This window comes from Anolis carolinensis, chromosome 3 (assembly GCF_035594765.1).
Source record: "Anolis carolinensis isolate JA03-04 chromosome 3, rAnoCar3.1.pri, whole genome shotgun sequence".
In the NCBI taxonomy this organism is placed as follows: Eukaryota; Metazoa; Chordata; class Lepidosauria; order Squamata; family Dactyloidae; genus Anolis; species Anolis carolinensis.
In genome coordinates, this window is record NC_085843.1 from 281,404,060 (window position 1) to 281,429,358 (window position 25,299).

General features: G+C 42.7%; 1 protein-coding gene across 3 annotated transcripts in view; it reads right to left on the reverse strand.

The window, feature by feature from the left end:
* LOC100566385 (intestinal-type alkaline phosphatase 1) overlaps positions 1-25,103 on the reverse strand; it is a 34,190-nt gene extending 9,087 nt beyond the window's left edge. The window contains exons 1-9 of one of the 3 annotated variants that reach the window (XM_062976889.1): positions 18,421-25,103; positions 13,180-13,296; positions 12,090-12,205; positions 9,987-10,161; positions 9,718-9,890; positions 6,373-6,507; positions 4,035-4,104; positions 3,781-3,915; positions 838-1,029 (exon numbers count right to left, since the gene is read on the reverse strand). In XM_062976889.1, the coding sequence (XP_062832959.1) occupies positions 838-1,029; positions 3,781-3,915; positions 4,035-4,104; positions 6,373-6,507; positions 9,718-9,890; positions 9,987-10,161; positions 12,090-12,205; positions 13,180-13,222 (1,039 nt within the window). In that variant the 5' untranslated portion in view covers positions 13,223-13,296; positions 18,421-25,103. Of the gene's footprint in view, positions 1-837; positions 1,030-3,780; positions 3,916-4,034; positions 4,105-6,372; positions 6,508-9,717; positions 9,891-9,986; positions 10,162-12,089; positions 12,206-13,179; positions 13,297-15,687; positions 15,816-17,606; positions 17,742-18,420 lie in introns of those variants that run through there. The other 2 variants (XM_062976888.1, XM_062976890.1) reach the window with 2 other exon arrangements.
* Between the last annotated feature and the right edge of the window lie 196 nt (positions 25,104-25,299).

Consider the following 25,299-nt stretch of genomic DNA (forward strand, 5'->3'; position numbering starts at 1 on the left):
TAAGAGCTGTATGACAAGAATATGTTGCCTTGGAGTTTGGTGGAGTCTCCTTCTCCAGAGGTTTTTAAGCAGAGGCTAGATGGTCATCTGTTGAGAGTTCTTTAATTGGGTGTTCCTGCATGGCAAAATGGGGTTGGACTGGATGGTCCTTGTGGTCCAATTCTACAAATCTATGAATTCCTTACTGTAAAGAAGTGTGTTTTTATTTTGATTTATAGATGTCATGTTTGTTTAATTTCGTTTTAAAAGTCATGTTTAACTATGTTTAAAAGGGTAAGTATTAGTTACCAGTGCGAGGGGGATGGTAGCCAGCTCAGCATTCTGAGGCAGGTTACCATAGCAACGAGGGCGGAGCCAACCACCTTTTGGAAGAAAAGGAGGGAATGTTTTAAAAAACAGTTTAGTCTGTGATTTTTAGTCACAGGGAAGATACTGGTTCCAGGTTAGGGAAACCAGGGAACTCAGATCTCTAGTGGTGTTAAATTAAGCAAGTTAGGTGACTTGTTTAGGTTTATTTGTAGAGTCTGAGTAGTAAAGGGAAGCAATCCCAGTTAGATCCAAAGTGATCAGTTAATATTTTTGCAACCATTATCTAAGTGCCTATAAAGAAGTTACTGTAACCACTAAGCTCTGTGCCTGAAATAAACTTATTTTTTGTTCTTTCCATATCCAAGTCTCTGTCACATATATTCAAAACTAAGTTACGCTACCATCTAAGTGAATAAGAAAAGAAGAAAGAAGAAATAAAATTTCCCCTTTGCCTGACATCTCCACAAATTGGTGGCAGCATTGGGATTTAGAAAAAGGGTTTCCACTACCCCACATCTCCACACTTACCAAGGATGTTGTTGCCGCGTGGGGTGCTGCCTCCGAAGGTGAAGACATGCGAGTGGTCCGCTGTGACCACGGTGAGGGTTTCGGAGGCGTCGGTTAATTCTACGGCTCGTTCTATAGCCCGGTCCATCATCACGGCCTCGGTGAGGGCATGCCTGGCTTTGCTGCTGTGGTGCCCGTGGTCAATCCTGCCTCGTGAAGAATACACATAGAAAGCGCATGTAAGAACCCTTTTTTGGTGGAGTGACACCAGTCTAGACAATAGGGTTTGGGACAGAGGTGAGGAAGGTGTGACCCACGGCCACCATTTGCAACCACTGAAGTACCCCAAAAGTTCTCATGGAATAGTCTGAGTGGTTCAACGATAATGCTGAATCTTTGCAAGTGGAAAAAGCAGGGTTTTAGTTTCAGCTTGGCTCTCGAGTAGGATACCTCCTTCAGTCTCAGATCCCCAAGGTCTAGGTTACAATGGGTTATATAACTGGTTTGTGTGTAGACATTCCATTCTCAGTTGGTAACACAATTGTCTAAGTCTCCTGATGAGGCCACACACCCTGAAGGTGTCTATCTAATCTTAAGAATTCACCGATCACACTTTACTACTGAGTCTGCGCAACCTCCTGGCTCACAGAAATGCAGAACAGAAATGTACTTGATCACTCCCTTCTTTGATGTCCTAACCTGAGGAGGGAAGGAGCATCACCCTTTATCTACGAGAGTTGAATGAAAAGTAATGCCTCCACCTTCATAACTCCTCAACAGATGGCAGTCCTGGTCTGTGGCAGGGACTAGCTTGTTCAGTAGACACTCCTCTACAGTTAGTTCCATTTGGTGGGAAGCCTTAGCATTGAACAGTTGTGTTGTTAAAGTGTGAAGTATGGAGCCCTGTGCAGACGGTCGGTCAATGCGACTTAAGCAACATGCAGTCATTGAATTCTTGACAGCAGAAGGTGTCACCCCAAAGGAGACTAATCAGAGAAGGCAAGCTATTTATGGCGATTGTGTTGATGTGAGTCCTGTGCCTCATTGGGCGAGTAAGTTTAAAGATGTTGAGGTGGGAACATCTGACTTGCATGACAAGCAAAGAGTTGGACGTCCTGTGACAGCAACCACCGAGTTTCACAAGCAAAAGATTGACAGATTGATTCAGGACGATCATCATATCACTCCGAGAGAAATTTCAAGCACAATCGGCATTTCACAAGAATGTGTGGGTCACATGATTGCTTTGCTTGGCTATCGGAAGATCTGTGCACGATGGGTTCTGTGAGATGCCGGTTGCGGAAACAGAGTGTCGACTTCTTCCGTGGCGGCTTCAGAAAACCTGTTCATCGTTGGCAGAAATGTATCCAATTGTCTGGTGATGATGTGGAAAAGTGAATAGTGGTAGCTAAAGAGCACATTCTAAGGATTATTTCTGCATTTGATTTATTAAAATATTCCCATCCAAACTCATGTAACCAAGGTGGAGGCATTACTTTTCATTCAACCCTTGTATTACAGATTTTTCTAGCAAAGCTTCCCCCCCCCCCCCCCCTTGTTCCTGGAAAATGGGCTGCACAATACAATTCTTAAATAAGCACAAAAGTATAGGCATGCAGGAGATGAAGAGGGCCAGAATCAGCTTAGAAAACAGAACATGACAAGCAAATCTTTTACCCATTGGATGGCAGGTAGCCAGCTAGTAAGCCAATCAAAGGGGGATTGCAGTATTGCATTGTATCATTTGCTGTAAATTCACTAATTCATCTTCAATGGCTTACTTTACTTACTTAGGCGATCCCTCGTCGTTCGAGGATGATTGTCTTCCATCCTGGGGGTGTGTCCGTAGATGGCTGAAGAGACTTATTCTTGATCTGCATATTCTCCCGCAGTGAGGACATCGGTTTCCAGGTGGAAGGCGGTCCTGGTCAGGGTTGGCTTGACGGGCCTTCCTCTTGGCCCGTTTCTCCCTTAAGCCCTCCATTCGTGCCTCTTTGAACTCCGCAGCACTGCTGGTCACAGCTGACCTCCAATTAGAGCACTCAAGGGCCAGGGATTCCCAGTTCTCAGTGTCCATGCCACAGCTTTTAAGGTTGGCTTTAAGCCCATCTTTAAATCTCTTTTCCTGCCCACCAACATTATGTTTCCCGTTCTTGAGTTCGGAGTAGAGTAGCTGTTTTGGGAGACGGTGATCTTTGGGCATTCAGACAACGTGGCCAGTCCAGCAGAGTTGATGGCGTAGGAGCATTGCTTCAATGCTGGTGGTCTTTGCTTCTTCCAGCACACTGACATTGGTCCGCCTGTCTTCCCAAGAGATTTGCAGGATTTTCCTGAGGCAACGCTGATGGAAACGCTCCAGGAGTTGGGTATGATGTCTGTAGACTGTCCACGTTTTGCAGGCATAGAGCAGGGTTGGGAGGGGAATGGCTTTATAAACAAGCACCTTGGTGTTTCTACGGATGGCACGAGCATACTACACAGTGGTTATAAGTCATCCTCTGTTTCCCTCTCTCTTCTAAACAAAACTGACATGACACAACTATTTCCAGATTATCCTATGTTCCACCCTAATTATGCCAGCCTACCAGAGGGAAGCATTTGCAGTGGGTGGCAGGCTAGAGACCTCAACCTGTGGCTCTTCTTTGACGATGGGCCTTACTTTCACCCATTGTGTGAGATGAGTACCTTAGTGTGTCTGTGCCATTGAAGATGAATTTGTGAATTTACAACAAATGATACAACACAACACTGCATTCCCCTCTTGGATTGGCTTACTAGCTGGCTACCTGCCATCCAATGGATAAAAGATTAGTTTGTCCCCTTTTGATTTTCTTACTACCTTCTGCCTTCCCTTATCATATCAAGTACCTGCAATACTTTCTTATCAAGCTTGGACTACAGACCAGTGCAGACTCAGGATCGCAACAACCTGGATCTGATACCAACAAAGGATGGGATACTTATCTTCCACAAAGAGAAAAAAGCCCTTGGGGTTCTTGCGGAGGATCCGGATGGCCTTCTCCGTCATTTCCACAATGGAGGGATCTGTCTTATTGTTGCGCTCGAGTTCATAGTTCATATCCTTTGGCTCAAAGAGACCTAAGAGATTTGAGAAGAGGGTGTGAGGTTTGTTCAATACTAAGGGGTTTGTGGGCACTGAACTCCAAAAAGTAACATGTCACAGCATTAAAGAGAGCCCACCGCCTGAATGGTCTCACCCATGAGGTAGTTGGTAGTGTGTTCATTCACGGCATCCAGGGCGGTTTTATTCCAGACGTAGTGAACTCCCTGGAAACGAGGAGGAGGGAGAGGGTCTGAAAATGGCAGGAATCAATGACAAAGTTGTGACAGAGGAAAAAGCAGGGAGTGTATCTGCACATCACTGGATAGATACCAGATCTTGGAAAACCCAAGTAATAGAGGCGCATTTTCTTTGTGCCCAGGTCAGTTGATGACTCCTTTATCAGCCTTTTCCATTTCTGCCAGTTCTAGAACTTGTATAATCTACCGTCATTTTCTTTTGAGGACAGTTCTTTATTTTTACATTTTTCTGTGCAAAAAGTTGCTATAATCAAGTATTCTAAGTACAGCAACGATCTACAAGTTTAATAGTTATGTAATACAAATGGGGATGAAACTGCTATCGTTGTACAGTTCAGACACCATTCACTGCCCAGTGGGAGTTTTTTGCTGACTTAAACAGAACCCAGAGCTGGAACATTTCCAATCCCTCCTCTTTTGTCCAGGTGAAATTTTCCCGCCGAAGAAGAGGAGGAGAACAAGAAAAAATGGAGGAAGAAGAGGAGGAGGGGGAAGGAGGGGGAGGAGAATAAGAGGAAAAAGAAAAGGAGGAAGGAGGAAGGGAAGAAGATGGGGACAAGGAGAAGAAGAAGAAAGAGATGAGGAGGAGGGGGAGGGGAAGGAGGAGAACAAGAGGAAAAAGAGAAGGAGGAAGGAGGAAGGGAAGAAGATGAGGACAAGGAGAGGAAGAAGAAAGAGAGGAGGAGGAGGAGGAGGAGGAGGAAGAACAAGAAGAAGAAGAAGAAGAAGAAGAAGAAGAAGAAGAAGAAGGGGAGGAGGGGGAAGAGGACAGGAAGAGGAGGGCGAAGGAGAAGGAGAGGAAGAAGAGGAAGAAGAGAATGAGGAAGGAGGAGGGGAAGAAGAGGGAGGACAAGGAGAAGAAGAAGGGGAGGAAGAGGAAGAGGAGGAGGGGAAGGAGGAGGAGGAGAACAAGAGGAAAAAGAGAAGGAGGAAGGAGGAAGGGAAGAAGATGAGGACAAGGAGAGGAAGAAGAAAGAGAGGAGGAGGAGGAGGAGGAGGAGGAAGAACAAGAAGAAGAAGAAGAAGAAGAAGAAGAAGAAGAAGGGGAGGAGGGGGAAGAGGACAGGAAGAGGAGGGTGAAGGAGAAGGAGAGGAAGAAGAGGAAGAAGAGAATGAGGAAGGAGGAGGGGAAGAAGAGGGAGGACAAGGAGAAGAAGAAGGGGAGGAAGAGGAAGAGGAGGAGGGGAAGGAGGAGGAGGAGAACAAGAGGAAAAAGAGAAGGAGGAAGGAGGAAGGGAAGAAGATGAGGACAAGGAGAGGAAGAAGAAAGAGAGGAGGAGGAGGAGGAGGAGGAGGAGGAAGAACAAGAAGAAGAAGAAGAAGAAGAAGAAGGGGAGGAGGGGGAAGAGGACAGGAAGAGGAGGGCGAAGGAGAAGGAGAGGAAGAAGAGGAAGAAGAGAATGAGGAAGGAGGAGGGGAAGAAGAGGGAGGACAAGGAGAGGAAGGAGAGGAAGAAGAAGAAGAAGAAGAAGAAGAAGAAGAAGAAGAAGAAGAAGAAGAAGAAGAAAAAGAGGAGGAGGAGGAGGAAGAAAAGGAGGGGGAAGGAGAAGGAGAGGAGAGGAATAAGAAGAGGAGGAGGGAGGTGAATAATAATAATAATAAAATAATATTTTATTTATACCCCGCCACCATCTCCCCGCAGGGACTCAGGGCGGCTTACATGGGGCAACGGCCCAAACAACATAGGACAAAGCATAGGCAACATAATACAAATCACACTATAAAAAGATAAAACAGTAATACAATAAATCAATTAAAACAAAAATACAGGATAAAAATTGCATTTAAAACACATAAATGGTAAAATTGTAATAAATACGGGATGGATTATTAAAAACCCTCTGGGGCTGATTAATTAATGACTGTATCTCAGGAGGAGGAGAGGAAGAGGAAGGAGGAGAGGAAGAAGAGGAGGAGGAAGAAGAGAATGAGGAGAGAGAAAAGATGAGGAGGAAAAAGAAGACGACAAGGAGGAAGAAGATGAAGGAAGAAGGAGGGGAAGGAGAGGAAGAAGATGAGAAAGAAGGAGAGGAATGAGAAGGGCAGGAAGAGGAGGAAGAAAAAGAGGAGGACAGGAAGAAGAAAAAGTCAAGAAGGGAAGAGGAGGAGGAGGAAGAGGAAGGAGGAGGAAGGAGAGGAAGGATGAAAAAGAGAGGAGGAAGAGGAGGGGGGTGGGAATGTGCCTTTCCTGGCCCTCCCTCCCCATGCGCAGCCTTCCTGGCCCACCATCCCTACCTTCTTGCCGCTCAGCCACTTCTCTATGAGGTTGAGCCCATCTTTCCGGGTCCCTTTGTGGCCAGAGACATCCGGATACTCCGGGTCAGGTGTCCCTTTGGGCGTCATGTACATCCGACCTCCTCCGAGGATCACCTGCCAGGAGAGGACCATTCAGCCGGCCTTTGCACGCTTTTCATAGAATCACAGAACTGGGACAGACCCCAAGGGCCACCGAGTCCAACCCCATTCTGCCATGCTGGAAGACACAATCAAAGCCCTTCTAACAGATCTCCATCCAGCCTCTGTTGAAAAACCTCCAGAGAAGGAGACTCCAACAGACTCCCAGGCAGCAGCACATTCTGCTGTCAAACATCTCTTACTATCTTTTTTGTTGTTATTCAGAGTTATTTCATCCTTTGGTTTAAAAATGAAGTGAATCATTTATTATTAGCCTTGATCGCTAAATGCCAAAAAGGGCACCATGTGAATGACTGGTGTCTCCTTCGGCATTTAACCTGTCAGCATGTCCTTTATTAACACAACACCATCTCTATCAACTTTAAGTCACTCTTCAGTTCTAAACACACCACTGGCAGATAAGGATGTTGGCTTTGGCACCAATAAATTGGAACACGTCTTTGTGCAAACAAGGAACAAAAGAGATTATTTTTCCAAGGACTGAAACCCACATGGACTCTTTATTTTTTGCAGCTAATAGTCAAGTTAATAAAGCAGCAGAGCCAGGCGTTTGAAAGCTTTAAAACAATCGCCTTAATGGGATGCCCTGCTCCTTCTGATGGCTCTTGCAGCAAATGCCTTGGCCACTTTAGAAGAGGGCAGGTCTTCATTTAGACAAGACCATTTGGCCACAGGTTTTTTCCCTATATGTCTGTGTGTGCAAACTCACGAAAGACTGGCAGCCAATGGCTGATGGACCAGCACCAGTCTGTGGGCCACCACTTTGAATAACAACAACAACAACAACAACAACAACAATATAACAACAATAATAACAATAATAATTGAAGTCAAAAATCAGAAACTCCTCAAAGCACAGCAGACAAAAAACCAGTACAAGAAAGCTGCACTACAAACTAGAGCTGACAGCTGGCACAACAAAACATTTCATGGAAAGTTCCTTGACAAAATTGAAGGAAAAGCTGATAAGGAGAAGACCTGGCTCTGGCTCACGAATGGGACCCTGAAGGAGGAGACAGAAGGCCTGATCCTTGCAGCCCAGGAGCAAGCCATCAGAACAAATGCAATTCAGGCCAAGATCGAAAAATCAGCTGATGACCCAAAATGCAGACTCTGCAAGGAAACCGACGAAACCATTGATCATATCCTCAGCTGCTGTAAGAAAATCTCACAGACAGACTACAAACAGAGGCACAACTATGTGGCCCAAATGATTCATTGGAACTTATGCCTCAAGTACCACCTCCCAGCAGCAAAGAACTGGTGGGATCACAAACCTGCAAAAGTATTGGAAAATGAGCATGCAAAGATACTGTGGGACTTCCGAATCCAGACTGACAAAGTTCTGGAACACAACACACCAGACATCACAGTTGTGGAAAAGAAAAAGGTTTGGATCATTGATGTTGCCATCCCAGGTGACAGTCGCATTGACGAAAAACAACAGGAAAAACTCAGCCGCTATCAGGACCTCGAGATTGAACTTCAAAGACTCTGGCAAAAACCAGTGCAGGTGGTCCCGGTGGTGATTGGCACATTGGGTGCCGTGCCAAAAGATCTCAGCCGGCATTTGGAAACAATAGACATTGACAAAAGTACGATCTGCCAACTGCAAAAGGCCACCCTACTGGGATCTGCACGCATCATCCGAAAATACATCACACAGTCCTAGACACTTGGGAAGTGTTCGACTTGTGATTTTGTGATATGAAATCCAGCATATCTATCTTGTTTGCTGTGTCATAACAAAATAATAATGATGATAATAATAATAATAATAATAATAATAATAATAATAATAATAATAATAATAATTTCTTGAGCACTGGAGTAATCCTCAAACTGAAACTGCATCATGAAGGCGAGTCCTAGTTGGTGGCACCATTCAGATGGGACAATGATCCTCCGTGTTTTATTTTGAACCTTAAAGGGGCCATCCAAAGGTCTCAAGCTAATTGTGGGAACAGGGTTTAGCAACCTTTGAAAGTTTGGACTAAAACCCAAAATAGATTCACCTTCTCACAGATATGGAATTCACCAGTTGTTATTGTTTACAGCTGTTGAGGAACATCAACAGTCTGCTTTGAAGAAGAGGTTCTTGATCCATAGAGGGTCAGAAGATCTAGAGAGTAATTGTTTCAGTGTCTGAATTATTATTGTTGTTGTTGTTGTTGTTGTTGTTGTTGTTATTTGAAACACAACAAGATGAGTCCACAGCAGACAGTCTGCTGGCTGTTGTACTGGATCACACGTCGGACATTCCCAAGTGTGTTGATGTTGTTGTTGTTGTTGTTGTTGTTGTTGTTATTATTATTATTATTAATTTGATACGCAACAAGATTAGTACACAGCAAACAAGATCACTATGCTGGCTTTTGTATTGGATCATATGTCAAACACTTCCCAAGTGTCTAGGACTATGTGATGTATCAGCGAATAATACGTGCAGATCCAAGTAGGGTGGCCTTTTGCAGCTGACACGATGGTAATTTTGTCAGCGCTGATTGTTTTTAAGTGCTGGCCAAGGTCTTTAGGCACTGCACCCAGTGTGCCGATCACCACTGGGACAGGGTTGTTGTATGTTTTCCGTGCTGTATGGCCATATTCCAGAAGTATTCTCTCCTGACGTTTCACCCACCCCTGGGACCACCTTGACTGGCTTGTGCCAGAGTCTTTACAGTCTTTATCTCTCCCAAAAAAACCTGAATCCCTTCTCAGCCACGGAAACACTTTGGGCAAGCGACAGTCATGTCTTCATAAGATTTTTCTACAGAGAAAGACAATATGATAGAGCTTTTTCTACAAAAGCCATGAAACACCTGTCTGTTTTTCTATGCAGAAAATCCTCCAGAACAGCATTTGATAAAATTGTGAAAAACATGAGGTCCTCTTGTATTCTTTGTAATGTATTTCCTGACTGTTGAGGAAACTCATTTTTTCAACCAGAAAACAAATAACAGTGAATATTCTCCCCACACATAACACCATCTCTGGTCTTTGCAGAACAATATACCAGGAGGGGCTCGGTTTGGGGAGCACTGCCTTGATGTGCAAAGAGCTGCCTGATACCCATTTTGATAGCTGAGTCCCCAAATCCTCAAAGCACATGAACCCATGTTGGGCTGTGTCCTGCCCCTCCGGCCCTTTGCACACCCAGCAACTCACGTTGATGTCGGTGTTGTGTACCAGCTGGTAGGCAATGTCCTTGCAGCCTTGGCGGACGGCATCTTTGGGCAAGTCTCTGTCCCCATACCAATCCCGGCTGACCGAGTGGGCATAAGAGGCTCCCGGCGAGGCATGCTGGACCCGGGTGGTGGTCACAATCCCCACAGCTTTGCCTGTGTAGGGTGGAAACATACACATCTGTGGAATTTCTGCTCCCAAATAGCTCCCAAATCTTAGTTGCTGACTATTCCAGGGTTGTTTCTCCCTACCTGAAGCCTTGGCCCGGTGCAGGATGGAATAGACCTCGTTGCCGAAGGTGGTGTTGCACTCCTCAAAGACAGCGGCCGCACTCACTCCCAGGGTTTTGGCGTTGGCCTTCACCCCACACAGGTAAGCCGTCCCCGTTCCCGCACTGTCCGGCACCTGGCGGTTGACGTTGTATGTCTGGCAAGAAAAAATTAGAAACCTGATAAGGCTCAGGACCCTAGAGTTGGGAGAGACCACAAGCACCATCCAGTTCAACCTCCTTCTGCTATGCAGGAAAGTACAACCAAAACCCTCCTGACAGATTGCCATCTACTCTCTGCTTAGAAACCTTCAGAGAAGGAGACTCCACCAAATTCTCACACAACAGTATTGTAATGTTTAGGTGAAATCTCTTTTCCTGCTATGCAAAATCATGGCTCAATTGTGTCCTGCAGCAGAAAACAAGCCTGTCCCCATCTCAATGCAACATCCTTTCACATGGGCTCTTATGTCCCTTCTCTCAGCCTTCATTTCTCCAAGCTAAACATCCCGCTAAGATGCTTTTCAGAGGGATACGTGGGGCTGGGCTGTGGCGCAGGCTGGTTAGTAGCTAGCTGTAATAAATCACTATGAGTTCGAGGCCAGCCCATGTCGGAGTGAGCACCCAACCATTAAAATAAAAAAATAGCCCTGCTCGTTGTTGACCTAAGCAACCCGAAAGATAGTTGCATCTATCAAGTAGGAAATTTAGGTACCACTTATATGTGGGGGGAGCCCCAGTGGCGAAGTGCATTAAAGCGCTGAGCTGCTGAATTTGCAGACCGAAAGGTCCCAGGTTCAAACCCCAGGAGTGGCATGAGCGGCCACTGTGAGCTCCAGCTCCTGCCAACCTAGCAGTTTGAAAACATGCCAATGTGAGTAGATCAATAGGTACCGCTCCGGCGGGAAGGTAACGGCACTCCATGCAGTCATGCCAGCCACATGACCTTGGAGGTGTCTGTGGACAACACCGGCTCTTCAGCTTAGAAATGGAGATTGAGCACCAACCCCCAGAGTCAGACATGACTGGACTTAATGTCAAGGGAAATCTTTACCTTTACTTATATGTGGGGAGGCTAATTTAACTAATTTATGACACCATAAAAATTGTCCAGGAGCGTTTGGAATGAGGAAGTATCCAAGGACTCGGCGTCAAAGTAAATGATGAAGCAGCTGCTCCCCCTGTGGCCAGAATCGAGTGTCCCCTCAGGAACCTGGAAGCTGGAGAAGGTTAAATTGCCTCTGTGTCTCTGTCTCTATGTTCATATGGCATTGAATGTTTGCCTTGTATGTGTACATTGTGATCTGCCCTGAGTCCCCTTTGGGGTGAGAATGGTGGAATATAAATACTCTAAATAAATAAATACATAAATTCCAGATTTTTGGACATTTTGGTTGCCCCTCTTGGGACAGTTTTCAGATTGTCCATATCCATCTTGATCTGTGGAGACCAGGACTGGGCACAGTCTTATTTCTGGTAAGATCTGATCAAGGTAGAATATAGTTGGGCTATGATGTCCCTCCATCGAGACACTGTCCTCCTATTGATGGGGTGAAGGCCGTGCTCATCAAAGAACAGAAGTTCACTAGCGATAGAAATGATTGCAAACCATGGCTGAGTGAGGATTTGATTTCCAGAATCAGACCTCTCCATTATGCTGGCTCACTCATTAGCAGTCTTTATAATAATTCTACAAACCCATCTGTGCGGATGTCACATTGCGAGTAAAACAAAAGAGGAACTTGCCCCAAGCAACTTAAATGCAAGCTGGGAATATGGAAATAAAATGAAGGGAGATGCAAGGGAAGACCAGAACAAATACTGCAAACTCACATGAGCTACATTTCAGTCAAGGAACAGATTTGATAAAGATTAGGTAAAAACGGATGGCTAGGGGTCAGAAGGAAATTTCCTGAAGGTCACATCTGACCATATCTGACTGGCCAGGAGTTTTCAATTCCTATTTATCTCTGGATGAGCCTAGGAGACTGATCTATCCCTAACTGAGTTGAAAGGACTTACAAGTTGCTAACGGGTCCCTGCATGTGACTGGATGATTTAGTTCAACCTATTGAGACTTCCTTACCTTGGACAGGGCAACATAGGGGAATTTCTCCATCGCCAGCACGGTCTCCTCCCCGGAGTTTCCTGCCATCTGGCCCTTGTAGATGCGGGCGGCTGTGATAGTGGGGACCCCCATGCCTGCAAAGAAAGCAATAGATTCATTACAGTGGGATTTAAAAACTATGTTTTTAATTGCTTGGCCACCTACGTTGGCTCTTTTTGGGGATTTTCTTCAGAAGAGGAAAGAGAGCAGGAACATGTTTATGAATCAGGGGCAGTTGGAATCTGAGGAGGAGATTTTGCAAGTACCCACATTTCAGGAGAGGCGAAAGGAAACAGAACAGAGACATCGTTCAGCTAGAATAGCTGCCAGAAATGCAGCTGAATAATTAGGAACTCCCCTAACAGCTGTGAAGGGACTCAGGGCTATAAAGCAGAAGCAGGTGCAGCCAGCTCTTGGTGGTAACAAACTCACTCTAATGCCTAAGCCTTCGCTCCCCTTGTGCCTGCTTCAAGTCTGCCTCTGGGAAACTGCTCCTAAGGATTTATTGCTGTTTCTTTGTCTGAAGTAAGACTGCTATTTGATTTTGGGAATTTATCAGAGACTAAGAACTGTGCTTGCCCTAAGACTTCCTTGCTTCATTTTGGATTATTCCACTGAGTGTACTGTACTTTATGTTTTGCTGAAGTAAAGCAGTTTTCATTTACTTACCACAGTGTTTTAAGGCTGTTCTTGAAAGACAAAACAAGACAGCTCTTTAGGAAGAGTTTGGAAAAACTACTTTTCCTTTGGATTAGGACTTGGGGTTTATAGATTAACACAAGCAGGGGCAAACTTGGGCCCTCCAGGTGTTTTGGACTTCAACTCCCACAATTCCTAACAGCCTACCGGCTGTTAGGAATTGTGGGAGTTGAAGTCCAAAACACCTGGAGGGCCCAAGTTTGCCCATGCCTGATCTAAACTGCAGATTTAATCCAGTTTGACACCACTTTAACAGCCATGACTTAATGCTGAGGAATCTCTGGCTAGGGCCTCAAAGACCTGGTAAAACTACAACTTTTTGGTGATGCGCAAGTAGCCTTGCTTCATACATATCCATGTCTGAACTCACCGTCGCCCAGGAAGAAAATGATGTTCTTTGCCCGGTGGTTCATTGGTGTCAACTTGAGCGCGGATTCCAGCGTCTGCTTGGCTTTGCTGTTCCAATACTTCGGATCCTTCTCTTGCTCTAAAAGGACCGGGCAGAAGAAATAGCTTACCAATTTTAACTATACACACTTTACCTTTTGGACTGCAGCTCGCAGAATCCCCAGCCAATGTGGCCACTGAGCTAAAAGGGCACATTGGTGCAGTTTAATACAACTTTAATTGTTGTGGCTCAATGCTATGGAATCATGGGAGCTGTAGTTTTAAACTCCCAGAACCCACCAGGTTTGATCAAGACATCTTGAAGCTTTTGGGATTTCAAACTCGCTCTATTTGCCAACCTTTGCTTCCATGTTTCTAGTTTAATGAATCAAAACAATCAGTATAAAATGCAGAATACTATGCAACACATACTAGCACAACATGATACCAACAGACACATTGGACATCACAGTTTCCCCTTCTTGCCCCATGAAATATACGAGGGCTATCCAGAAAGTAGATTACGTTTTGGAATTAAAAATGAACAAAGTATAGGAGAAAACATTTACCATATGCAGTTGAAGGTAAAGGTAAAGGTTTCCCCTGACGTTAAGTCCAGTCGTGCAATTGAAAGCCACATCCAAATACCACTTCTCAACACAGTCGCCATTCAAATTTAGGCACTTATCATAGTGATGAATGAGCTTGGCAACTCCTTCCCCACAAAACTCTGCCGCTTGCATCCTCAACCAGCCAGTCACCCCTTCCGCAGCTGCGCATCGTCGCCAAAACGCTGCGTTGAGGACGCAAGCGGCAGAATTTTGTGGGGAAGGAGTTGCCAAGCTCATTTATCGCTATATGCTAAGTGCCTAGATTTGAATGGCGACTATGTTGAGAAGTGGTATTTGGATGTGGCTTTCAACTGCATATGGTAAATGTTTTCTCCTATACTTTGTTCATTTTTAATTCCAAAACATAATCTACTTTCTGGATAACCCTCATATATGAATACAAAGTTTCCTTTCCCCAAAGTGAAAACACAAAGACAAGGGTTGAATGAAAAGTTATGCCTCCACCTTTGTTATTTGGGTTTGGATGGGAATATTTTAATAAACCAAACACAGAAATAATCCTTAGAATGTGCTCTTTAACTACCACTATTCACTTTCCCACATAATCACCAGACACTTGGATACATTTCTGCCAACAATGAACAAGTTTTCTGAAGCCGTCAAGGAAGAAGTCGACATTCTGTTTCCGCAACCGGCGTCTCACAGTTCTCTTAACGTCTTCATCAGAAACATAATGATTTCCCTGTGAATCTTCTTTCATTATCAGGAACAGATGGATTCTCTGATGAATCTCCTTTGGGGTGACACCTTCTGCTGTCAAGAATTCAATGACCGCACGTTGCTTAAGTCGCATTGACCGACCGTCTGCACAGGGTTCCATACTTGACACTTTAACAACACAACCGTTCAATGCTAAGGCTTCCCCAAATGGAACTGTAGAGGAGAGTCTACTGAACAAGCCAGGACCTGCTGCAGACCAGGACTGCCATCTGTTGAGGAGTTACGAAGGTGGAGGCATTACTTTTCATTCAACCCTCGTATGCACTATATATAGTAATCTTATAGCTGTCTTTCCTTTCAGAAGATTACTCACATCTCCATATATCCCAACGCAGATTAAAATATAATATATTGTGTGTATATGTGTGTGTGTGTATATATAATTTCATAAAGTTGTCTGTGGACTTCTCTTTAATCATTATCAACAACTTGTCGATTTCAGCATATTATTATTATTATTATTATTATTATTATTATTATTATTATTATTATTATTATTATATATTTATACCCTGCTTTCCTCTCTTAAAAGAGACTCTTAAATTGGATTTTAAATACTTCCAATAACCAATAATCTATTATAGGCATCTCTGCTTTTAAAATACCGTATATACTCGAGTATAAGTCGACCTGAATGTAAGCCAAGGCACCTAATTTTACTACAAAAAATCCTGGGAAAACATTGATTCCAGTATAAGCCGAGGGTGGTAAATTTCAGAAATAAAATCAGATACCAATAAAATTACATTAATTGAGCCATCAGTAGGTTAAATGTTTTTGAATATTTACATAAAGTTCAAATTTAAGATAAGACTGTCCAACTCTGATCAAATCATGATTCTCACCTTCTTCTAGGTAAATGTGCTTATGTATCCTTTTAATAATAATAGAGTAAAATAATACATGTAATAATAATAATAATAATAATAATAATAATAAATAATACAGGAAAATAATACATGTAGTAATAAATAGAGTAAAATAATAAATATAATAATAATAAGATCAGAGTGAAATAATAAATGTATTATTAATAATAATAAAAATAGAGTAACATAAATGTAATAGTAGCAACAATAATAGAGAAAAATAGTACATGTAATAATACCAATAATAATAGAGAAAAATAATAAATGTACCATATATTCTCGAGTATAAGCTGTTGGCAGATCGTAATTTTGTCCATGTCTTTTGTTTCCAAATGCCGGCTGAGATCTTTTGGCACGGCACCCAGTGTGCCCATCACCACTGGGACCACCTGCACTGGTTTCTGCCAGAGTCTTTGAAGTTCAATCTTGAGGTCCTGATAGCGGCTGAGTTTTTCTTGTTGTTTTTCGTCAATGCGACTGTCACCTGGGATGGCGACATCAATGATCCAAACCTTTTTCTTTCCCACGACTGTGATGTCTGGTGTGTTGTGTTCCAGAACTTTGTCAGTCTGGATTCGGAAGTCCCACAGTATCTTTGTGTGCTCATTTATTTTATTATGACACAGCAAACAAGATAGATATGCTGGATTTCATATGTGCTCATTTATTATTATTATTATTATTATTATTATTATTATTATTATTATTATTATTATTATTGTATGACACAGCAAACAGAATAGATATGCTGGATTTTGTATCACAAAATCACAAGTCTTTGAAGTTCAATCTTGAGGTCCTGATAGCGGCTGAGTTTTTTCTGTTGTTTTTTTTGTCTATTATTATTATTATTATTATTATTATTATTATTATTATTATTAGCCTTCAACAATACATGTTATTATTATTACCAACACACACATACCCTATGTCAAATTCTCTGCTGTCGTTCAGGGAAGTTCACTCAGGCTGAATTTACACTGTCATATAAACCAGAATATCAAAGCGAATAATCCAGATCAACAGACATTATATTATTATTATTATTATTATTATTATTATTATTATTATTATTATTGACACAACGACGTTGTATGACACAGCAAACAAGATAGACATGCTGGATTTCGTTTCACAAAACCACAAGTTGAACACTTCCCAAGTGTCTAGGACTGTGTGATGTATTTTCGGATGATGCGTGCAGATCCCAGTAGGGTGGCCTTTTGCAGTTGGCAGATTTTGTCAATGTCTATTGTTTCCAAATGCCAGCTGAGATCTTTTGGCACGGCACCCAGTGTGCCGATCACCACCGGGACCACCTGCACTGGTTTCTGCCAGAGTCTTTGAATGCATTATTATTATTATTAACTTTCAACAATACATATTATTATTATTACCAACACACACATACCCTATGTCAAATTCTGAACTTACACTGTCATACCAACCAGAATATCAAAGCAAACAATCCAGATTATCAGGTAATTTATTATTATTATTATTATTATTATTATTATTATTATTATTATTATTATTATTATTAGCCTTTGACAATACATATTATTATTATTACCGACACACACATACCCTACTTCAAATTCTCTGCTGTAGTTCAAGGAAGTTACTCAGGCTGAACCTACACTGCCATACAATCCAGAATATCAAAGCAAACAATCCAGATTATCAGATAATACATTATTATTATTATTATTATATTTATTATTATTATTATTATTATTAGCCTTCAACAATACATATTATTATTATTACCGACACACATATACCCTATGTCAAATTCTCTGCTGTAGTTCAAGGAAGTTACTCAGGCTGGATCTACACTGCCATACAATTCAGATTATCAAATCAGATAATCCAAATTATCTTCTTTGAATTGGATTATATGAGTCTACACTGCCATATAATCCAGTTCAAAGCAGAAAATCTGGATTTTATATGGAAGTGTAGAAGGAGTCTTGGGTTCTTTAGGAGAGAATCCTAAATCCCTTCCCCAATGACAACTCCCAGTATGGCAAAGGATGCAGTTAAAGTGGGATCAGACTGATACAAGTGTGCCATGTGAATACACCCAACTCTTTTGGAAACTAAAGCCCAAGCAGCTCTTCCAATTGCATTCCAATGGACTTTCTTCTCCCCATCCCAAGCCACGGAAGGACAAGTTGGCTTCTCACCTAAGGAGGCACGGGAGAGATGGATGCAAAGGAGCCAAAGAAGTCCCTGGGTCCCCGTTGGCTTCATCTCAGCCCAAAGTCCAATGAAGGAGCCTTGGTGTCAAACTGGAGGGAGGCTGAGGCACATGCCTGCCTTTTATGCCCCTCCTTTTCCCCCTTTGGACCCAGAGGCACGTGGGTGGCCATGGGCAATGGGGCAATGGGGCGGCAGAGGAAACAAGGCCTTCCCTCCCTGTTCTTGATGCACCAGCGATCACAACATCTCAGGCCATCCTTTCATGACAACATCTGCAGACTATTCTCAGGAACAAGGTTTGCTTTATCATCAGAAGAAACACGCCTTCTGTTTTTGCAAGATTCTCTCTTTATTTCGACCTCTCCATCTGATGGAAACCAAAGGCCACAACCCTGCGAGGTGGACATTCCCATCTCCTCTGGAAACACAATAGAAAAGTTTTGCTTTGGCTTGACTTTTCTTAAAGACGGTTAGCATGAAGGTCTTGGAAGATCATAGAACCTTAGAGTTGGAAGAGACCCCCAAAGGCCACCCAGTCCAACCTCCTGCCATGCAGGAAGGCACCATCAAACCCCTCCCAATAGATAACCATCTGCTTAAAAACCTCAAAAATAAGAGACTCCATCAAACTCTGAGTCAGTGTATTCCGCTTCCAGGATGGTCTCTAATGTCTTCTCCTTTCTTCCCCACCAAAAATTGCAAAACCCCCCAAGGGCCATCCAGTCCAACCCCCTGCCATGCAGGAAGCCACAATCAAAGCCTTCCTGACAGATAACCATCCCTTCTCTGCTTAAATACCTCCAGAATAAGAGACTCCATCACACTCTTGAGTCAGCGTATTCTGCTTCCAGGATGGTCTCTATTGTCTTCTCCGCTCTTCCCCACCAAAGTCAATTGCAAAACCAGCGAAAGAGGAACTTCATTTGCTTCCTTCCATAGAACCACTCAGAGCCGGTATGTATGGATCTGTCAATTATTAGAAGTCATCTTCCTCCTGTTGAAAGTTTGCTTAAAAACAAACAGAAATGGTCATTGCGACACAGGCTTCGATGTGTCAAAACATCCCAATGGGATTCTTCAGAGATAGACAAAAACATCTGGGTGAGACAAGATGTAGTAGGTTCAGACAAGCCCAAAAGACTCAAGGAGCACAGAAGACCCAATCTCGGTTGTGTTCCAGCCTCTTTCAGTGTAAATCTGCACTCCCTTAGTTACAAGGTACGCCAGCCTTTCTGTTGAACATCAACACCAAACAAACAGCACTTTGCAATGGACTGTGCCTCTGCAAATATGCCCTTGCATGACAGGGAATAGACCGTGCCTCTTTCTGCAACTCCACTGAATCAGGGAGGATTGAGCAAATAACAACATATTATATGATAACTAGCTGTGCCCAGCCACGCGTTGCTGTGGCTAGGACTTAATTTTTCTTTTCTTTTTGTTGTATGAACGTAGAGCCGTGGATGAGAGGTTGTGCTGTCAATTTTCGAGGTTGGGGGGCTTGTAGTTTTGTTGTTTTGTCCGCTGCCCTGATGCCATCACTCTTTTATATATATAGATGTGCAAATTGCACATTTTCTGGGTTAACGCCAGCTAGAGTAGACCCACTCTGACAATTGTCAACATACAGGTGTATCCAGTTTTTTGAGTATCCCTGGTTTGATCAGGACCAACAAGAGGAAAGGCATTCAAAGGTTGCATCTACACTATAGAATTGATGCAGTTTGATCCCACTTTAACTACCACGGCTCAATTCTATGGAATCATGGGATTTGTTATCTGGTGAGGCACCAACATTCTTTGGCCCCAACTACACTGCCGTATAATGCAGTTTCAGAACTGCATTATACGGCAGCGTAGACTCACATAATCCAGTTCAATGTATTTAACTGCATTATATGGCAATGTAAATGTGATCTAAGGCAGAGAATGCTAATGACTTTGTAAAACTACACAGCATTGGAATCCAGTCCAAAAGGAAAAGTGAAGAAACAGCATCCCTCCTGATCCCACACACATTGCAAAACTTGGCTGATAGTGAAATTGTTCCATGACATTTATAGTGACACTGGAAAGTTCAAACATGTTGGGCTTGTTCATAACTGCAGTTCCTGTTATCAGTCCATGAAAGCTTATGGCAAATAAAGATTGTTAGTCTTTGATGATACAGAAAAGCTTTCAGTCTTTTTGACTGCTATAGATTAACAGCATTTTGTTTTGATGTACTTTCAAGTTGTCTCTAATTTATGGCAATGCTGATCCAGCATTTTCCTGGCAAGAGTTATTCTCAGGAGATGTTGCCATTGCAAGTGTGACTTACCCAAAGTGGGCTTCCATGGCTGAGCAGGGATTTAAACCTAGATCTTGCTGAATTGTTGTATGGCGACACTTGTGATGGGATTAGTGAGTATAATCTAACACAATACTCTAGGAAGACACAAGGAACATACAGTACAATGGGCTTATGAAAGAGCTACTGGACCTTTCCCTGTTTTTTCTAATATGATCTGTGTTCTTTCCCTGTTTTTCCTAATATGATCTGAGTTTATTCCAGGGAACACCTCCTCATCTCTTTTGCCAAATTGGACCCCCACCTTCAGATCTCCATTGAAATTGCCAACACCGTGAACACCCATTTGCTTACCTGTCTGGTACCCGTTGCATTGACTGGAGCAGGGACATCAAAACCCATTTCAGCCCTTGATCACAACCCTCTTCTGGGCAGTTCATAAAACAGACAATACAAACCTTTAAAATAATCCAATGACAGTTTATTGAATTTCCTGCAGTGACTGAAGCCAATCAGTGATGATGATGGATGAAACTCCAGACCAACCATGGAACGGTTCTTAGCTGGCACCATATTGGACCAAACAGGAGTTAGTGTAGTATCATGCCTTTGTTTTGAAGAACTGGCAAAGTACTATAAATAAATCTGTGTGTTCAGAGTTATAGAATCAAAGAATCATAGTTGTGGCATGTCAATTATTTACAGCATGTCCATTCTTTGAAGAGCAGTCTCTGCTTACATTCTTTTTAGACAAGGAGAAAAAAGCCGCTGATCATTGCCTTCATCCCTTGTGCCCCATTTGACCCTTTGGAGCTAGACACACTGGGCTCCGAACCCACAATCCTTATGGCACCTGAAATAAGAGAACATAATGGTGGTGCCCTGTTTGCTTGATGGGATCACCTTAGAGGCTACATGCTGCCCATGGGTCTCCTGACAGTTGGCTATCATAAAGGAACAATAAAATTGGTTGCATTCTAAATTTGGTTACCATGGGAGATGGGGTTCTAATTTTGATTCCTCCACCGCACCCACAAGTTGCCAAAGCAAACAATGCAGACATGGCACAGCCGGAAGGCATGTGATGCCACCAAATTGCTGAAGCTAAGCAAATCCATTGGTCTGGGCAGAGCAGGGGGCATCCAAGATAACTTCTGTTAGACTAGAAAGACTTTAAAATAACATCCAACTAATGGGTTTCTCCAAATCCGCAACTCACAAGACTGTGACCACTTGCAGCCTCGGAAATAGTTAATGAGTCAAGACAGAAATTTCCCATCTCCTGGCACCTTTATGAAGAAGACAATCAAGGATATAATCAATTACAAATTCAGGTACACTGATCTGCAAAAACACCAGAGCCAGCAGGTTCTGAATGTTGGATCATGACTCTGGAGATCCCTGCTCAACCAGGGTGACCTTTGGCAAGCCCGGGCTGTGGCGCAGGCTGGAGAGCAAGCCAGCTGCAACCAGCTGCAATGAATCACTCTGACCAGGATGTCATGAGTTCGAGGCCCGCTCGGAGCCTATGTTTGTCTTGTCTTTGTTCTATGTTAAAAGGCATTGAATGTTTGCCTATATGTGTAATGTGATCCCCCCTGAGTCCCCTTCGGGGTGAGAAGGGCGGAATATAAATGCTGTAAATAAATAAATAAATCATTACGTTGGGCATCATCGTATTTATATCCATATCTATAGCCAAGGCTCTGAGGGCAACCTAAAATCAATTCAAATCAGCCATGGAAAGAGACTGGGTAACCTTCAGCAAATACTTACATTACGATTATTTTATATATCTCTCAACCAATATCCAAGGATCTTAAGGCAACTTGAAATAAAATGAATTGAAGCAATTAAAAACACAAGGGTCCTAAAGAGCAATGAATCAGTGTTCTACTGTTGTCAAATTAGCTTCGACCTAATGGAAGTCCTATGAATAAGAGATTTCATCATCATAAGTTGCCCCACTCAAGTTTGGCAAATTTAGTTGGCTTCCTTTACTAACTCCATCCGTCTGTGATGCAACCTTCTTCTTTGCCTACTGCCTTTCACCTTACTGAGCTTTGTTTTATGCCAGAACTGTGATAGAATCATAGAATCATAGAAATATAGATAGCTTCCGTTTAGTCATTTCTAAAGAGATCTCAGCTTTCATTCTTCTATGACCATTTACTTTATTTTTTGATAATCTTTGTTATCCACCACCATATTCTCCTTCTTTGTGTATGTGTTTTTTCTCATCGGTTTTTCTTCACCATCCATCTTTCACCGACACACCTTCAAAATGGAAAATAAAATGGCATGGACGATTCTGACTTTGTTATTTAATGGAAACATTTCTCACAGAATCACAGACTTCTTGAGTTGGAAGATGTTCTTGGACTGCAGGTCCCATGACCCACAGCCTCTGGAGTTGATGGAAGTTGCAGTCCAGCAATAGCTGGAGGCTCATCCCTGCTTCTTACAGGAAGGACAAGATGATACATAAATATCACAGCCTTCATACAAACCACAGTTGGAGAAATGACATTTCTTCCCTTTGCATGTGGAGAAGGAAATGTTACCACATTTACACAAGTCTAATGCGCCATCAAATCTAATGAGTACCTCAATGTTCGAAACCCTGAAACCCACAAAAGTATTTACCATTTTCCGTGAATATAATGCACACCCCAATTTTGGGAAGGTAATTTAGTTTACAAAGGTGAGCATTAGAATCAAATAAATATGGTATTTTCATGTTTTATGTTGGTGGGGAGGAGTTGAACATCAGGAGGAAGCATGTTTATTTGTTTTGCTGACTTGCAAACTTGCAGAGGAAGGAAAATTGTTTTTCCCATCCATAGATATTCTAATATTATTAAATAAATAAAAACTCTTGCAAGTGCAAGATCTACTGTTGGCCCTCCACATTGGATTATCCACACATTTAATTAAAATGTTCTCTCTAGAAATCTCCTGGTCTTCTAGTGTGACTTTATGGTCAACATCCACTAGAAGTTGACCAGAAATCTGAACTGGAGGACCTAGAAATTCCTAAACAGGTTTTCTCTGAGGTTGCACCCCTAAATTCCAGCAAATGCACTTAGAAATCAACGCTCAATCACTTAGTAGATTTCAATTTATCCTTTTTGAGGAGGGTCAACTGTATAGGAATTGCAGTGGTCCAGTTTTGCTAGCTCATGTCAACACAGTCATCCTCATCACAAGGAAGTGTACAAGTGGTCTTCACAGCAAAAACAAAAAGGAATGTTTTCTCATTGCTTCCGCAGCTTACAAGGAGGAATACATAGCAAGATTCAAGCACGATTGCCTCACTTATGTTATATCCTTTCGCAAAATTAAGCAACATGTTCGCTTCAGCCATCACCGTTGTCAGCTTCAGCCAACCGGAAACACAAAAAACGGGTTGCTATTACTTTTTCCTAATTGTTTTAGGTAGGACCAGGATGTGTTGGCGGTATCCTTACTTACCAAAGCATAAAGTACATTCTGTTTCAAGGGTAAGCAGTTACATTGCAATCTATTGCCTCCCCTGCACAAAATGTGCACTCAGTTTGTACACTTGCCCTTCACTTGGTCTTTTACTGAGCTGTCAAAGGGACAGGACCTCTAGCTTTGTTGTTGAAGAAACTATAATTGGTTAATTACGGCAAGATTTGTTCAGAGGGGATTTGGCATTGCCTTCCTTTGTGATCAAGAGAGAGAGACTTGCCCAAAGTCACCCAGTAGGTTCCTGATAAAGTAACTTGCATTCCTTACTATCCTATAATACAGACATGGACAAACTTTGTTCCTCCAGGTGTTTTGGACTTCAATTTCCACAAGCCCAAAACACCTGGAGGGACAATGTTTGCCCATGCCTACTATAATGACTTATTTCTGCTAATGTACAAGTGCTAAGACAAGGAAAACCTGCTGTCTTCTCCCTTTTTCCCTTTGGCTTTGTTGCTCTGTAAGTTGAAGCCCATTTGACAGCACCAGAACAACACAAAAGCTTAGCTATTACAATTAGGCTTGTGCAATTCGGCTGAAAGGTGATCTAGTTTTGGCATCTGAATTTTGTTGGTCACCCGGATCTGTTTTTCGGGAACCTCCCGAAAATCAGTTAATGGAAATATCTGTTTTTGGCTAGACAGCCGAAAGATCTGGCCAATTAGCAGCAATGAGGAACTTACAAGATTCCCCTTTCCTTTCCTGGGATCCTTTCCTTTCTTCCTTTCGAGGTAGTCTGAGTTTGAGCAATGGGGTTAAGGAAGCAGACACGTCACAGTGTTCATCTATTCAGATTGGCTCAACAGGCAGAGCTCACAGGGAAACCCCATGCAAGCACCACATGGCAGCCTCTTCGTGTCCTGCGTGATGCCAAATAGGGGAGGAGGAGCTGTGATTGGCTGCCATGTGGCCCCATAACAATTAAAAAAACATAATGGCTGGGCTCTTACCATTATGGCCATCCAGCCAAGCTGAACAAACTAGATTGGCCGAAGGGAACTGACCACTCCGAATCTGTGCACAAGCCTATTATCAATAAATGATGAAAGTCAGGATATTATTTTGCTTACAATCCTCCCCAATCCCATTATAATTTTCCCAGGGTCATTCATTATAAGGCACTAAAGCTAAGGCATGGAAAGGTTGCTATCTTCTACTTTTCTGCCCAACTCATCGCATCCTGCTGCCACAGAACCTCAAAAGGGTCAAAATTAAGAAAAAGCACAGAGCAGTTGAGGTCTCAGGGGCATTGCAAAGGCTAACTGGCTCCAGCTGCACAGGCCAAAGGTTATTCTCCTTGTTTTTTCCCAGGAAAGGTAATTATGACCCATTATTATCAGTATGGATTTGACAATACAACTGATTCATGACATTTGGAAGATAATTCAAGACTTCTAAATGGGCTAGACTGTCAACCCCTTCGGTCACAGCCAATGGGGATGGATGGGAGTTGTTATCCATTGCATATCAAGATATTTCAAAAGGCTGAGCTGTGGCCAGAACTTAATTTGATCTGAGTAATAGATAAGGGATCTATGGGGCTGGACCCAAAAATTGTACTCACCTCATATTGGCCATGATCCTGACTCGCGACATTCATGACATCTTAACTTAATTCACATCTTAACTGGCTCTTCTGAGCTAAAACCACTTTAAAAGGAACATGTATGCAGATCTGTATTCTAGTATATTACTATGAAAAACATTGGATTGCGAAAGACAATTTAGGCATAAATATACAGGGTGTTTGAAAAAGAACTCCCTATTCACCATTTAATGGTGAATAGGGAGTTCTTTTTCAAACACCCTGTATATATATTTGCACACATATGGGAAGCAAAGCATGTGGCTACCAATAGCTCAAATGGGAGGAATTTTTCACAAGCAATATC